The sequence below is a fragment of the Zalophus californianus genome, chromosome 5, assembly GCF_009762305.2.
Source record: "Zalophus californianus isolate mZalCal1 chromosome 5, mZalCal1.pri.v2, whole genome shotgun sequence".
Classification (NCBI taxonomy): Eukaryota; Metazoa; Chordata; class Mammalia; order Carnivora; family Otariidae; genus Zalophus; species Zalophus californianus.
The window spans coordinates 117142537-117158052 of NC_045599.1; the positions used below are offsets into that span (position 1 = coordinate 117142537).

A 15516-nucleotide genomic window follows, 5' to 3' on the forward strand; every position below is an offset into this window, starting at 1 on the left:
TTTTAAGCAGGACCCTCTTCCTATTTGGGGTGGGGTGGATCGGGCAAGAAAAGAGACAGGAGGAAGGAGAGGTAGGGAGCAGAATGGGGGGGATAGCATCTCATTTTCAAAAAAAAAAAAAACAGGAACATCATCACAGCTGAGAACCAAAGGCTTCCAACCAGTTTTGATTAGACTATTAAAATGCAAACTGGCAAATTCGACCTTAACTATTTGCAATAAAATATCATACCTATTGTATGTCAGTTTACCCCATTCACATGCAGTCCTTAATTTCAGACATTTTAATGGCTTACTTGTAAACATATAAAAGAGGGACCCTGGATCATTGCATTTATTTATTTATCTATGCCAAACGTTTATTAGTGAAATAGTCCTGAAGATATAATTCTACATATGGCGCTTTGATTTCACATAATATTTAGGAAAAAAGACAAAACACATAGAATTAGACATATAATTCAAAGACCACGGTATAACCTTTATCTTTTTTTTTTACTTCAGCAAACAAAAAATAATGTCAAATGACATGAAAAGTGGCAAGTCTTTCGACAATAAATAATAAATTACTTTATAATTTTTGCAATGCAAGAGCAAACAAAAAAAAAAGTTTCCTTTTTTTTTTTCCTCTTTATTTCCAGAGAGAGAAAACAGTCATTTTAACCAATAACTATACACATCTTTGGGGGAAAAGTTCATGGATAGACACAAGTCAAACACAATCCCGAGACGCTTGTGGCAAAATAGAGGTAACCTTGTTGCAATGCTTTATAAGTTGGTTTTTAAATTTGAATTCAAAAACCTTTAAAGTCGCTTCAGACTTCTTGATAGAGGATGGATCTCAAAAAAAAAAAAAAAGAAAAAGAAAAAGAAAGAAAGAAGAAGAAGGGGGAGGGGCAAAAGTAAAAAAGAAACCAGCTACAGGACATGCTAAGAGACCCAGGATTTCACTTAACCCCTTGTTAAAGTCAACTAAAAACATCGCAAACCAACGCAGCTCCACCTTCCTGAAAGGACTCTTTCAGCCAAGGAGGCCAGTTTCTCTTCCTGCTCATTTGCTGGAGCTCCTGTTTGGCAAGGCAATGACCAATATAGAAACAGCACCATTCAGAATAGGATGGACTAGAAAATCTCTATTTCTGCTTTTCTCTAGATGTGCAGTGAAATGAAAATGCTTTTTTTGAGATCCTTGAATATAAATCCTCTACGTTTTAAAAACGTCTTTTTTTTTTTTTTTTTTTCAGTACTCCTAAGGTCATTGGATAGCGTATGTTGGGTTTGGGTTTTGTTTGTTGTTTAATTCTAGTAAAATCCCATGATTGTCTTCACAGTGTTGCTACCATATCACCTTGTCATTAAAACAGACTTCGTGCATTTCATGGAGCATTCATTTCTCGATTCAGTTTTCATTGACTGGGTCGTTAAATACTTTTGTTTCGGAGTTCAACATTATACTTTCCCACTTTCTCCAACAGGGAAAAAAAAAAAATACATCTGAATGAATGTTCCTCATGCCTCAATAGGACTGGCTACCATGCTGTTAGGTGTATCTGGGAGCTGAGAGGACATCGACGCCACTTCACTGCCAGTGGAATTAGAGCCCGGTCCTCCTTCTGAAAAATTCACCTGCATGGAAGGTTGAGAAATGAATAAAGGAGGCTGCGATCGTATTCTTAAAAGGATTATAAACTTGTCATATGTGTATATGTACGTGCGAGTGTTTGCGTGTGTGGATGGGTACGCAGATAAAGATATCTACATATATAACTGAATTTTAACAGGCTTAAAGAAAGCCCACAAAGAAAAGAACTTGAGAAGAAATCTTATCGCTTTCCCATCTTTCAAGAGATCTCTGTTTTAACTGAAACTGAATTCCCAACATTGTGTTGCATTAAATTATTTAAGAACAAATGTGTTTCCCACTGTAAAATGGCATCACAACTCTACCATGCATGCTCGAAATAAAATTATCCTGCTGGCTACATGCTGCCCTGGGAGCAGGCGAGTTCTCAGTCTCTAGGCATCAAAGCCTCTCTTCTTGAGTTGGAAAATCCATAACATACGCTCAGATCGTGTGACAGGAGATTCAGAGGAGGCTCCACAGAACAATGATTAACTCCTCAGAGGGTTCACAGCGTGGGCTTTCTTCCTTGTTGTTGGTCCTACTGCCTTTTGGCCTTCCTCTGTCTTTCTCTTTCTCTCTCTCTCTTTAAATCAGGCTCTTCCTTCGGAGAAGAGACCCATATATTATAACGTCATCGCATTATAAATATCTGGCTCCTTCTTTTAAACCGAAAGTATTGTGTTGCTGCTGGAAACCTCCTTCTCCACTCTGCCTCCACATCCCCCTCCTGTCTTGGCTTCCCTCCCACTGCGCTCATCTAACACTAAAGTTTTAGAAGGTACAAACACTTGGCTGCCCTGAACCCTTCTCTTACTTGCCTTCTATGATCCAAGTTTTGCTCAAATAACTCATAAGATTAACCTCACTTTAAAATAAGTCCTTTTTCCTAATTCCAGCGTCTACCTTCCTTTCTATTCTATTAAACTTTCCCATGGTGAGGTCAAGGGGCTTCTCAAATTTGCCCAGCCTCTAGACTGGCCCACTTACAAATGTAAACCTGGGCCAAGCCCTTGTAACCACTGCCTCTGGCCTATTACCTAACTGTTGCCACAGAGAAAGAAAATGTTCCCCGGGTAAGTGTGAGGGTAAAAAGCTAACCTCAACTAAAGTTTTATTTTCAAAGAAAGGAACAAGTTTTTAGAATAGATCTTGTTTTATAGAACAAGATTCTCTAGGACTGTTGACTATTTAAGAAAAAAAATGATGTGTATATATGCCCTATCACAAAGTACATAAATTTAATGATCCTATTTATCTTGATCCTTAAGCCTTTTGTAGGCATAAGGTGAGTTAATTTTCTCTTCTCTGGGTCTGTAAAACATATTAATGCTAAAACAGGTGTTCATGCGCTATCTCTCTGATGGGTAAAACTCATGTTCCTTTGGCTAGACATGCCCCACAGTATGTGATTGTGTATGACATCTGAACTCATACACTTCAAATGTTAAAGTAGTCCTGCATTGTAGATTAAGGTGGTCCCAGAAAGGGATATTAATAACCAAAGGTATCCATCGTGTCTTTAAATAACTGAACTCTCTATTGATACATTTGGAAAATTGTGCTCAGACAGGTGCCTGCTGCCCATTGATAATAGCATTGATTATGTCCTACAACATCGGTTATTAATACAAACACCTTGATTTAGGTCTTTAAATATACCATTCTCTAGGAGCTGAGGAGGGAGTAAATTTACTAATTGCTGATCTAAAGCCCCTTCCAGCTCTAAAAGTTTAAGATGTTTGATTTTGCAACCCTGTACACCTTCCCATGCATGTCTAGGTACTTAGATACCTTGGAGGTTATCCCTCAAAGCAGGCCCAGTTGATAGAAAATTCAACCTGTATGGTCAAATTAGGAACTCACAGAAAAGACTCACAAGAAGTTTGTTTTCCTTGAGCACTTGCCTCATCTACACCAAGCCTTCTTCATCTCTCCTCAACCCTGGAGCCAGGGAGGCACCCTCTCCCTGCCTGAATCTTTCATTGTGTGACAGTTAAACCAGAATCTTCTTTTTTTTGGAGATTCAGCCTCCTCACTCTGAGAGCTGACACTTACCAGTTGCTGAAAAGCAGGCTGATCTATGTCACTCTGCAAGGCGAAGTCACTCAGTACTTTCCAAGGCGGCTGGTAACTCTGCACCTCCACTGGGTTTGCCTGTAAGCCACCATCGTGTCTCTCTGGACTGGCAGCCACCATGGGAGTTCCTGTCATCCCCTGGATATTCTGTGAATAGGTTCCCCCAACCCCAACATGTTAATGACCAAACTCCCTCCCTCCATTGTCCGCACAGGCTAAGCAAATATACCCTGGCATTATCTTATCTATATAGTGGCCATTATTGACTCAGTTAATCTGCTGCATGTATGGATATTAGCCAGAGTTCAGTTTTGTTTTATTTTATTCTGTTTTTCTGCTTCTGCGGGTGAGACTAGTAGGTCTGCTTGGACCTTATTAAACTAAATTCTATTCTTTCTCCTTTCCCTTCACATTCACAGCTCATCCCAATTCCTCCCATCTGCCTTCACAGGCTATGGCATCACAGGGGTGGAGAGCTGCAGCCTCCAGACATGGTGGGTTTCGTGGGCAGTTTCAGTTACACTTTCTACAGGCACTTCTTTTCACAGCGCCAACCCCCACCCCCAAGCATTTGGGTCTGGCCGCTATTGTGTGCTATTACACACTCACCAACTTGAAAAGTGCCCCGGCTCAGGCTTGGCTGGCCTGCCAAGTTTAATGACAGCAGGGGTTTTATGGCATTTAAAAATAGGGCTGAAGCAGTAAAAAGAAAAAAAAAGAACCTCTTTAGTTTAACTCAACCAGAAATCCTGTGGAGTGGGTGCTGCCACGGGCCTGGGATGACAGTGTATAGTAATATCTCCGGAGGCCTGGGCTTGACCTAGAGCAGAGGGTGCCCTGTCTTCTCAGGTCACCTTGGTGGACCTCGCCAGTCTGAAGGCGCTGAGGCAGGCCTTGCTCAGAGTCAAGGGGCACACTCAGGGGGTCGGCGGCCAGGGTGACCCACCCACCAACCCCTGAATTAGATAGGGAGCCAAGGAGGTGTCTCTTACTCTGGTGCCTGAGGAACTGACACCCTGAACCCTGGCAAAACAGGGCCAGGCCTTGTTGCCCCCTGCCGGTGCAGTGCAGCGGTGACCCTGTCCTTCGGTGCCTGCCGGAGTGGGGGCAAGGTTGAAGGGCACAAGCCCACCCACGTGGGCTGGGGGTGAAGGTGCCGGGCTCGGCAGGTGGCCCTTGCTGGCTTGGGTAGAGAGGGTGAGGGGCTGCTGGCTTTTGCCCTGGAGCAGGATGGAACGTACTTGCAGGCCAACCTGGGCAGCCCCTCTCGTACCTTGCATACTTGCTCTGCTCCCCGCTCAAGTCCCGTACAGACCCCAGGGCCACTCACAGTTTTGTCATTGGGCTGCTGCTGCTGGAGCTGCTTCATCATGATGCTCCGCTTCTTGTCCTTGCACCGCTTGTTTTGAAACCAGACCCGGATCACGCGGGGGCTGAGGCCTGTCATCTCCACCAGTTGCTCCTTCATGAGGGCATCTGGCCGTGGGTTGGCGGCATAGCAGGTCCGCAAGGTGTGGAGCTGCTTCTCGTTCAGCACAGTCCGAACGCGGGTGGTCTTCTCGGGCTGCTTGTGGACGTGGGGCCGCAGGGCCGGCTGCCTGGCAGAGATGGGCTCGGCTGCGAGGCAAGGGGTGCAGTGAGCGCGGGCCAGGCAGCTCGCTCTCCCGTACTGCTCCCAGACAATGGCCAGTGCTTTGCAGCCTCGACAGACAAAGCAGGGGCAGCAGAGGTGGGGACCAGGGAAGCAAAAGGGAGAATAATATCTGGCACTCTAATCTGAGAGGTCAGTGCTGAGTAATTCAGGCCCAGAACACAGCCTCCACCCTTGCTCTTGTCAACACAACCTTAGCAAAGGGGCCCAGGTCTCAGGGGCAGCAACATTCAGCATTTTTTCTCCTCCTTCCTCGCCTGTCCTCATACCCAGACTGGGCCTAGGTTACACGAGTACGCACTACCTCCAGGCTCTTGGACAAAGGCCACAGATGGTACAAGGGGAAATGCAGAACACCCCAATGTCAACCAGAGACACTGTAGCAGCCCGGGAGGTCTCTAATGCAAAGGTCAAAGAGAATTCTGTCAGAAAGTCTTGAACATCAGTCCAGAGAGGGCAAGCATGTCAAGGGGCTAAAGAAATTCAGTATTCTGGCCATAACTCCAGTCCTTGATCTTTCTTACTACGAAATCTACTTGGCTGTTCCTGAGATGTGCTGACCCCATGCAAAAGAAAACTGAAACTGTTGAGCTGCCCAGGCTCTAGATAAATGACAGCTGGGGAGTGTTCTGTCTCCTGACTGCCTCCCAATATTTCCACCTCTTCTGTGTTTCCCCACAAGGAGAGCACAGGTTGCACAGAACAGAAATTGCCACTCTGGCTTTGCCTCTGTGCAAGCTAGTCACACATCCCCCAGAACAGAAGTTTTACAGCCTCTGAGAAAGCGGAGTGGACAGATCTGTGTTTCCTCACCTTCAGTGTTTAGTAAGAAAGATACTTTAAAAATGCACCAGGTAGATCTAATCCTGAGGGGAAGTAAGGTTTGGAAACATTGTCTGCCTTCTAAGGGAAGGCCTCCTCCTGGCCAACCTTGCCCTGTTTCTATTCTCCTTCTTGGGGAAAGGGCTCTCGAAATGTATGGTACAAATCCTTCACCTTCCAGGACCCCTAGGGTCAGGTCAAAACCTACTGGGTCAATTTAGTGTTACAGTGACAGACCTGAAGATGAAATTCTTACCAAATCACATACAATGAATGGTTTAAAGAGGCAGGCTCCCTTTAAATGGCAATTATTGCAGATTAGCTTGTTGACAGTTTTAAATTACAGCTCTGTGCAATGGCCTGCAGTTATTAAGACTGTATCTTTTCACATCCATTCTTTCACAAAAGGATAAAAATAAATTTTAAAAATGTTTTAGAGTGTGGGGCAGTTGTAAGGAAAAAGGATTTGAAAGGCTAAATGACTTAGGGCCACCTAAGCTTCCTTCATTGGGTTAAAGGAGGACGCTCCGGGCGACCGGAGCTCCACCCCTTTAATTAGGCAGCGGCAGGAAGAATACCTGGCAGGGAGCTGAAGCCCATTTTCAGGAAGCCCGGGTTTGGAGGCCAAGGTGAACTGGAAGTACTGTTTGGATGTGTGTATACATGTATGCACAAGAGGCGTACATTCATGTGTACTCATATTTAGACACGCAGATGTGTAGATGTGCTGGGGGCGGAGGGGGGGTTAGTCTGTGGACACCGTGAGTGTACGGAATCTTGTGCAAAAGAGTGAAATACAGTGCAAACTGCTCCCAGAACATCTCCTTTAACTGCCAGCCACGGCCTCAGCAACTGCCCTGTGGCTACCAAGGTGACCGCGGTGGCCTACGCACTGGCTGGGGCTGCTGCTGGCCTAGCCAGCCCAGCGCCAGCCCCCGCCCCAGCCATCCTCCCTCCCGGCAAGGAGTACCTGCCATTTGCAGTGGCCGCGCCGGGTGCAGAGGGCTGAGTGGGTCACCGGCGCCCAGGCTGGCCCTCTCCACCACGTCGTGGTCCGCACGGCAGAAGAGCCCGTCCTCCCGAAGCGCGAACTCGTCCCCAGGGATGAGCTGACGGCTGCAGGCCACGCAGCGGAAACACTCGATGTGGTACACCTTGGAGCGGGCGCGCATCACGAAGTCGTTCTTGCTGAAGCCGATGCTGCACTTGGCGCATTTGATCCCGTACAACCTGCACGCCGCCGGGCAGGGACAAGGAGAAAAACACAGAAAAAGGGGATCACTTCAAGCCGGCACTGCCCTGGCCCAAGACTGCCGAGGACCCGGGCCACACTGCCCTGGGACGCTGAAATCAGCATTAGCCGACCAGCTGGGAATGGGAGGAAAGAAATCATTAAGTTTCTCTCACTTCTCCTCCCTTTCTTTTACCCCCCTTTTCTTTTCCTATGAACCTCTGTGTCTCCAACCATAGCTCTTAGTTCAGAACACCCCCAAAGTAAAAACGTTTGATGTGTTGGAAACCTGGACCTCTATTCTAGCCCAACCCCAGGGTAACCCTTGCAGCTTTTGGCAGAAAGGAGTCAGGGGGGACTCTGGTATCCACTGGCCCCACACTTTTGCCTTCCTATTCCCCAATTTCTGCCGCTAGAAATGTCTTTAAAACTGCTACAAAAAGTCTCTCCAAGAGAAAAAGGTTAGGAGACGAGACTGTCACCCCACTCTTTGGTAAATATACAGAGATGCACAAGCAGAGTAACAAAATGAAACCTCTGAGGGTTTCCAGATTCCCTTCTGCACAATAAGCATGTTGCAGTTTTTCCACAACTAAAGATTTTTCCTCCGGTGTTTTTCCTCGGGTAACAATGTTAACAGAAAGTTTCCTCTCCATTCTTCCTTTTATTATTATCTTTAAAATCTGTTCCTGCTCCCTCAATCTTTTTCAAGCTGCTGAAGCATCTACCTCTATTTCAGTTTGCTTGAGAACCAGGACCAGCCAGAAAAATGAAAAAACCCATTTCTAAGGTCTTCCTCACGCCTGACCTTTCCTTACCAAAGGACAATCCTTGTAGGTTCCACCTAGGCGGCACTGCCCTGGCCTCCTCTCTATGTATCAGTAATAACAGAAGTGGGGGCATTCCTACAAACAGAGAATGGACCAGAGGAAAAGATCCACACATAATGGGAGGAGGGCACCTCACTCCCTCAAGGGGAGAAGGGCATTCAGACCTAAATAGTCTCTCTGTTCTGCTTTTACAACTACAGGAGTTCAAAGGGACACACACACACACACACACACACACACACACACACACACACACACAATTGAGAGAGAGTGAAGGGGAAAAGGCAAAAGCAATTGGCTCCTTCTATAAATATGTACGTGAAATTGGCTACATGAAGGTCTATATGCAGTTGAGGAAAACACTATCTCCATGGAGGAAAGATAGTCCTAGAGGTGCAAAGTGAGCTCTCCCTCTCCAGAATCTTGAGTTCACACACTAACCAAGTAAACAATGAAAATGGCTCATTTGTCAGAGGTTAGAAGGTAGATTGAAAAGTTTTTCTTCCCTCCGCCTACTCTATGTGAGATCTTCCATTTCATAGGATGAGGACTTTACCTTGCCTGTGACCAAACAATTTGGAAAATCCCTCCCCCTTCCTCCTGTTCCCCACTTCCCCTATTTCCTCCCACTCTCCTTCCCTCCCCACCCCCATCCCACAAAGTATTAATAAACCCTTAGACACACTGTTCAGTTTTACATATCAAGATTATACTCTCTATTTCATGATTTTACGCTAAGAAAAAGTGCTGGACACTAAGTGAACAGGTAAAAATTGTGACCACATACTTAATTCTTAACTAAACTTTAATATAAGTTCTCAGCTCCAGAAATTCTATACACTTACAAAAGCTAATTACTTGTTAATAGCCGCTGGAGAAATTTTAAAATTATATAATATTTTTATATTATTTAACATAAGAGTGAAGATGTTATCTCTTCTGTTTGTTATTAAAACAATAAAATTTTCTTTCGGAATTCTACTGACATCCTAAGGCAGAAAATGAAATTTCTGACACATCTCTGACACAGGTAGAGAAAATTTGAGATTCGTGAAGCATGAAGTTGAGACACAAAATAAACTGAAAGAAAAAAAAAACCCTCAGAAAGTCCCCTATGTGGTTTTAGTCTTGTCAGTATGGGCAATTCGCTCATTTTATCAGTTACCAGATTTTAATGTGAGAAAGGAAGCTGTTCAATTATCTAAATATACCAATTGTTCGTAGACAGATGATGGGCAATTTGATCTGCTCTGTCTAATTCATCAGCTCAGATAAGATAAGAAAGAAAAGATAGTCAGATGTCACCAAAGGGTTAATATTTAAAAAGATTAAATTTCCGGTCTTTTTTGCAGGGAATATTTGGATTGGTTTTGGAATTTTCCAAGAAAGGACTCTTATCCTAAAAATAAATGGGGCAATATTTCTATTTGCACTTTCAAGGTGCACGTCTAAACATCCTTAGGTCAAACTTTTATTTCACCTATTGCATTGACATCTCCACAAAATTTATTACTAATGAAACACTAAACTATAAAAATAAATAAATGAATAGGGAAAAACACTGCACAATACAATAAAAACCAACCTTTAAAAAAGCAAGTTTAGAAAGCCCAATTATCCATCTTTAAATTTCTGCTTGTTTTGGAAGGGGGAGGGTGAAAGAAGAAAATAATTTGAGCATCACAAATTCCAAGGGCAATTAAACAAGCTTCAACACCACACAATTTATGAAAACCACTATTGAGTTTGTGGGGGGATTTTCCCCTAAAAAGTGAGGTAAACAGAATAGTTTAATTTACGTTAACATACCTAAAGAATAACTTTTGCACACTGGACTCCACTAAGGCATACTTCGCAAAAAGACAAAGCCACATCAAGTAATAAAAAAAGGAGTAGAGAGACAGGGAAATCTCACAAAATTAAGGAAGCAATATAAATGGCGTACCTGATATAATCTCTTTTACAGTAGGTTTTCCCATCTCTAACAAAGCACGTACAGCTCTCATCCAAATACTGATTACACTCCGCACATTTCAAACATGCCGCATGCCATTCCAAATCCGGAGAAACCCTCAGAATATACTGATCGTGAATTTGATTGCCGCAACCAACACATAGGGAAATCAGACGTTTTTCTGAAATGAAAATAAATACATGATTGACTAACCGTTTACTTCCTACAGAGATAAACACACTTTTAGTGTCGTTCTCTTACTGGGCGTACTCTAGGAGTTTTTTTTTTCTCCCTTTCTTTTTTTTTTTTTTTTTTAAGAGTATTGCACTTTGGGATGGTAATTGAAGTGTGCCATCAAAACCTTGACTCGTTTTAAAAAGGAGGTGGAATATATGTAAAATGCAGATTTGAATAGTCTACATTTGTAAGCCTAGCACGCAATCAAACCCGTTCATTTTGTGTTTCTTTTTCCTCCCTCCTCCCTCTTTGCCGTAATCATTGGGAAAGATTATGGGTAAGTCAAGTCAAAGAAAAGGTTTTGACTAGAAGCGTTAAGTGAACGCTTATATTTTCCATGAAGCACGCTCTTAAATAGCACATAGGACTGGATATTGTTAGTAAGAGCAGACATCAATACAGTTGTCACTCGTTCTCTTTTGCAAGTCTAATGCTAATTCACATCTCCGGGTATTGTATGTACAGGCAGACCTTTGCAACGGAATAACCTCGGAGAGCTCAAGATTCCCGAGGAGGAAACCACCGCTTTAGCACCAGAAGGCTAGGGTTTTGGAGGGCACACAGGCGAATTCAAACACAAGGTACGATCAGTTTCCCGAAGATCAGAACCGACAGCAAGCATGCAGGCGTGGCGGCAACAAGAAAAAGCCACCTCTTCTCTCTCTCCAGGCAATGACTCCAACTGTGAAGAGCCCTTGGCACCCGTGCCTGAGAGAGACCCCCGCACAAGAACAGCACACCGAGCCCCACAAGGTAAAATAGCCTCTTACTTTTTGGTGGATCTCCCATGTCTCCCATATCTGTAAGAGGGAGTAATGTCCACAGTGAAATGGTGGTTGTACAGTTGGTGAACAGCCCACAGAGAGGATGCTGGAGCTGTGGCTAAGTGGGAAATAGTGGCCCCTGGGGTTGCCAAGGCTGAGAGAACCGCTGCCCGGCTGCGCCTCGCCCTCGCGGATCTGGGAGTCCAATTTAAGCCGGCGGAGTTGGCGGAGCAGAGGCGCTGCGGCGGCGGCGGACTCGGCGCGGCTCGGGCACCTCTCTTCCTTATCTCTTACTCAAACTTCTCAGCTCCAACTCAGCTCCATCGCCATTGGTCTGACGCAGCGCGCGGGGACGTCAGGCGAGCGCCGCGCCCATTGGCTGTGGGGCGCGCGGCGCAGCTGTTCTGATTATCATATTTCAGCCTCGCCGCTGCCGTGCGCCACTGACCGCTCGGCGAGCCCGCGGGAGAGGATTAGGGCTCCCGAGGCAACTTACTCTGGGCTCAGGCCGCTCTCCCCCGAAGCTCGGGCTGCCCGGCTGCTCTGGCTTTTGGCCTTCCTCTCCTTCTCCTTCTCCTCCTGCCCCCCCTCCCGTGCTCCTTCCCGGCGGTGCTGTCAGCGCCCTCGCCTCCTGTCGCGCTGCTCCTCCGCCCTGCGCTCCTGGGGTCCCCGCAATCCGGCTGGCCGTGTTGCGCGCGGGGCACTTTTCTGCCGCCGGTGGCGAGTGGCTGGTGGGTAGGTCTTCCTGATGACGAGGTCCTTCCAGGCCTCTAGGAAAAGGGGCGACTTGGAACAGGCCGTTTGGCTCGCTTTGGTCTCGCGCTTTAGCGCTCAGCTCCGGGCCTGGCCCGGCTTGGCTGCCCGGGAGGGTGAGTTCCCGAACTGGCTGCGACTGGCGCGCTGGGAGCTGCCTGGGGGAAGAAGAACCGGGAATGGGATGAATAAACCCACAGGAACTGTTCTCTTTTGCTACCCCACTATCCCGTTACCACCGACCTCAGATCTCCAAAGAGCTGGGGTGGGAGGAAAAGAGTGCTTCTTGCCTTTAGCGGAGAATCAGGTTGGGAGCACACAGGTAAAACTAAGTTGACTCCGCGACTCCTCTCTCTTCTAACAGTCCTTGAGGTCTGCTTTTGCAGTTTAGCCCTAGAATTTAGAAGCGCACTAACCCAAAGCCAAAGACTGAAATGATCTTCCAGTAGCGGAAAGTTTGTAAAGCGATTAATATATATCCTGTCCAGTTCCTCTGTCTGCTGGTGTCCTGCCCTTTGTTTTTAAGCAAACGTGTGCAATTTGCTGGTGGTGTTTTCGGCAATTATAAGGACAGTTCTCCATGTCTGTAGTCTAGAGATTTTAAAAAATGTGTTAGTTTAAGAGCGTGAGGAGGAAGGGATCAAATACTGAAAGGCAGTGAAATACCTGTTTCACTTCAGCGGGTTTGTTTATCTGATAATTTTCTCTCGGGAAACAACCTGGAGAAAGATGAACGTTGGCTCCAACTCGCGGGTAACCTTTTTCAATAATTTCTGACATGTTCCCGTCACCTTTTACAGTCTCCCAAAAACAAAGTCACGGGAAAGTCCACGAAGAACACCCACACGTCTCCCAAAGCTTCTAAATAGCTAATCCTTATGTAAAGTGACTGCCAGTTTTCTCTTAAAAGGTCCACCAACCCAAGCAGAAGGCTTAACTTCGGTGTCTTGCTGCCGCGAGAAAACCCAGTTGTGTTAGGAAACTCCTTTCTTTGTGCTTTTCGCCAGATCCAACCCTTGATAAGAGCTCTGAGCTCTCAGCTGGCCTCAGTAGCTCAGTTTGCATGGATATGCTTTTCCAGAGTGCAAAAAAAACCTAAGATGTTTGAGTTTCCTCCTGACCTAGTTGGGCTTTACCAAGAACACGTATCTGTTTCGTTTTGTTTTCTCTCGAGGAAGAGTTTTAACTGGATCTCATGCCTTCTATTTTTATTATATCTGTGTGTGTGTGAAATTGAAAGTTGGAATAGACATAGGTTGATAAATTTATCCAATTTTTTGTTTAAACTGTTTTGTTTAAAGTTTCTAGTCTCCGGTATTATATGCATAGAGCCTTTTGTCAGGCTGCTTTTGCAAAGCTGCTGCTGGTAATCAAAACACGAAGCCAAGTCTTCCCGGTATAAGGGCATGTTTCCCTTCCAGATAACCAAGTTGACTCTAGTTTAAAAAAAAAAAAGAAAAGAAAAAAAGATACCACTATAATGCCAGAAAGTAAATGGAGGATTTTAACCAATCAAATTACATTATGCCACCTTTATAACATGGAATTAAACAACAGAAGCTGCCGAAGCCTGATGACATATTTGAGATCCACAAAGCGCCCTCACTATCCATTCTCCTTCAAACCAGTCACATACACAGTGTGGTATTTTAACTTCCTGAACTGATAACCTATTCCAAAGAATTATTGCTGATGATGGTAGCAATTCCAAATAGAAAAGCTGGCATGTGGCTCGGAGGAAAACGTTTACTCATGGGCAGTTTCATCATAATGGTGAAGACACTTTTTTTTCCCTTTTTTTCAACCCACACTGTTACTGTAATCAAGTATTTATTTTCTTAGTAAGTTCCTAAGCTGATAGAGGTAAAGATCATGCAGAAGGTACTCCCTGTTAAAGGGAGAAAGTTGAAGGAACCCAATAATATATTGTTCCATGATGGATGTGTTCCTGAGTTCTGTGTCTACTGCTAATACATTTTGCATCAGAATCAAAGTTAGGGGAGAAGCCATTATTTTTTTCACTTCACCTGAAAGTTTAAATGTGACCACAGATTATTCTCCTCTTTCCTTAGCTGATTGCTACATGTGCATTTAATGCATCAAATATATCGGTAAAAAAATTGTGTAATGTTTTTATAGAATACAACAAACTGTGATTAGCAATATTTTCCCCCAGTACTTGATCACAGGAGCGACCTCTTGTGTTCAAAGGGGAGATTAGACCCTCTCCCCTCTCCTGACAAAAATGGACTTATTTTGACCTTTGCATGTTCTGTTAGGTCAAAAATACATCTTTCAGAACAGGAGTTGTGTGAATCCCCTTCTGTGAGCTCCTCTATTGATAAGAGGAGAAGAAGAAGAATATTGGTAGTTACTAAGTATAGTCCCCATTACCTTCAGGCCACCCCAGTATACTTCACAGTGTCTTTGAATATAAAAGGTATATTGAGATTAAGTAAGTTCCTCTTGACTCTGTGGCGTCTGCCCACGTATACTTGTACACACCTTCCAAAATGCAGCTATTACACTTAAAATTCCTGGTGGGCTCTTAAGCCTATGTGTTTGTGTGCTGTTACTTTCTTTCTCTGCTTTAAAATGTAAACATTCCACATCAAACTTAATGCCAGATTGCCCTGAATGAATATGTTCTCAGGCTACTTTTCAGAAATCTAAATAGCTTTTAATTGCAATTGAAAAGTGGCATTACACATTTAGAATGTATTTATTCCCCAACAAGTTCTGGCAGATAAAAGTGAATTTTAGCTCAGTTCTTTGGAAAATTATGTACAGTAAAGGAAAAAGCTTTCTCCTTCCCCACTAACCAAGATTGGGAAGAAAAGGGGGTTTTGATCAGCTTTCTCTGAACTATGAATTTGTTTTGGAACTTATTCCCAGGGAGGTGAAGCTCTCTTTAGCCCACATCAGAATCGGATTTGAAGGAGTAGAATAACAATTGGTCTTCCAGTTTCCGTGAAAAAAAAAAAAAATATATATATATATATATATGACAGAAGGATTTATTTTTTCTGGTATTCAAAAAACATATAATTTGGAGGTCAAAATGAACATATTCACCTCAGAAAATAGGTATAGAATATATGAATATGTACTCCATTCCCCTTCTCATTTTTACTTTTTCTGTGTAGTCTTAATCATGTAGAAAAGGCTATATAACCATCAGTATCTTAAATCACATCCAAGGGTCAGATAAAATTATGTGTGTTTAAAGAGCGTAATGATTAACCATTTACATTCCTCCCAGAATGAGAGTATGGGTGTTTAGAGCCAATTTGCCCCTCTTCCAGTTGTTTTTAGGTGGTGGCTTACTGAGGATGAATCAAGAGAATCTACACTATAATTTCAGAGGAGAAGGGAAGAGATCTTTCTGTACCATTGGGTTTGAAATGATTGTCTCTCTTTCCTTTAATCGTCCATTAAAAAAATACCAAGCAATGATAATAATAAAGGCAGTTGTTAACAACAACAACAACAACAAAAAACCCTTCAGTTGTGATTCTAGTTTTATTGACGGGGACTCCTGCTGTGAATGTGGTTTTGTTGAGTGTCAATTGCT

The 15516-nt window shown here is 44.1% G+C and overlaps 1 protein-coding gene across 1 annotated transcript; it reads right to left on the reverse strand.

Annotated features, from left to right (window-relative positions):
- Positions 1-383: 383 nt before the first annotated feature.
- Positions 384-11466, reverse strand: ISL1 (ISL LIM homeobox 1). The gene is made up of 6 exons (XM_027606516.2): positions 11196-11466; positions 10180-10369; positions 7144-7403; positions 5031-5317; positions 3680-3847; positions 384-1626 (listed from the first exon to the last, which is right to left on the reverse strand). Exons 1-6 carry the CDS (start codon positions 11221-11223, stop codon positions 1510-1512), a joined length of 1050 nt encoding a protein of 349 aa, XP_027462317.1. The 5' UTR covers positions 11224-11466; the 3' UTR covers positions 384-1509.
- Between the last annotated feature and the right edge of the window lie 4050 nt (positions 11467-15516).

Coding starts and splice junctions, on each gene's coding strand:
- ISL1 (XM_027606516.2), bottom strand. CDS start 11,223: ATGGGAGACATGGGAGATCCACCAAAAA. Junction 10,370..11,195: donor CATGGGAGATCCACCAAAAA/GTAAGAGGCTAT, acceptor TTTTCATTTCAG/AAAAACGTCTGATTTCCCTA. Junction 7,404..10,179: donor TGTAAAAGAGATTATATCAG/GTACGCCATTTA, acceptor GGCGGCGTGCAG/GTTGTACGGGATCAAATGCG.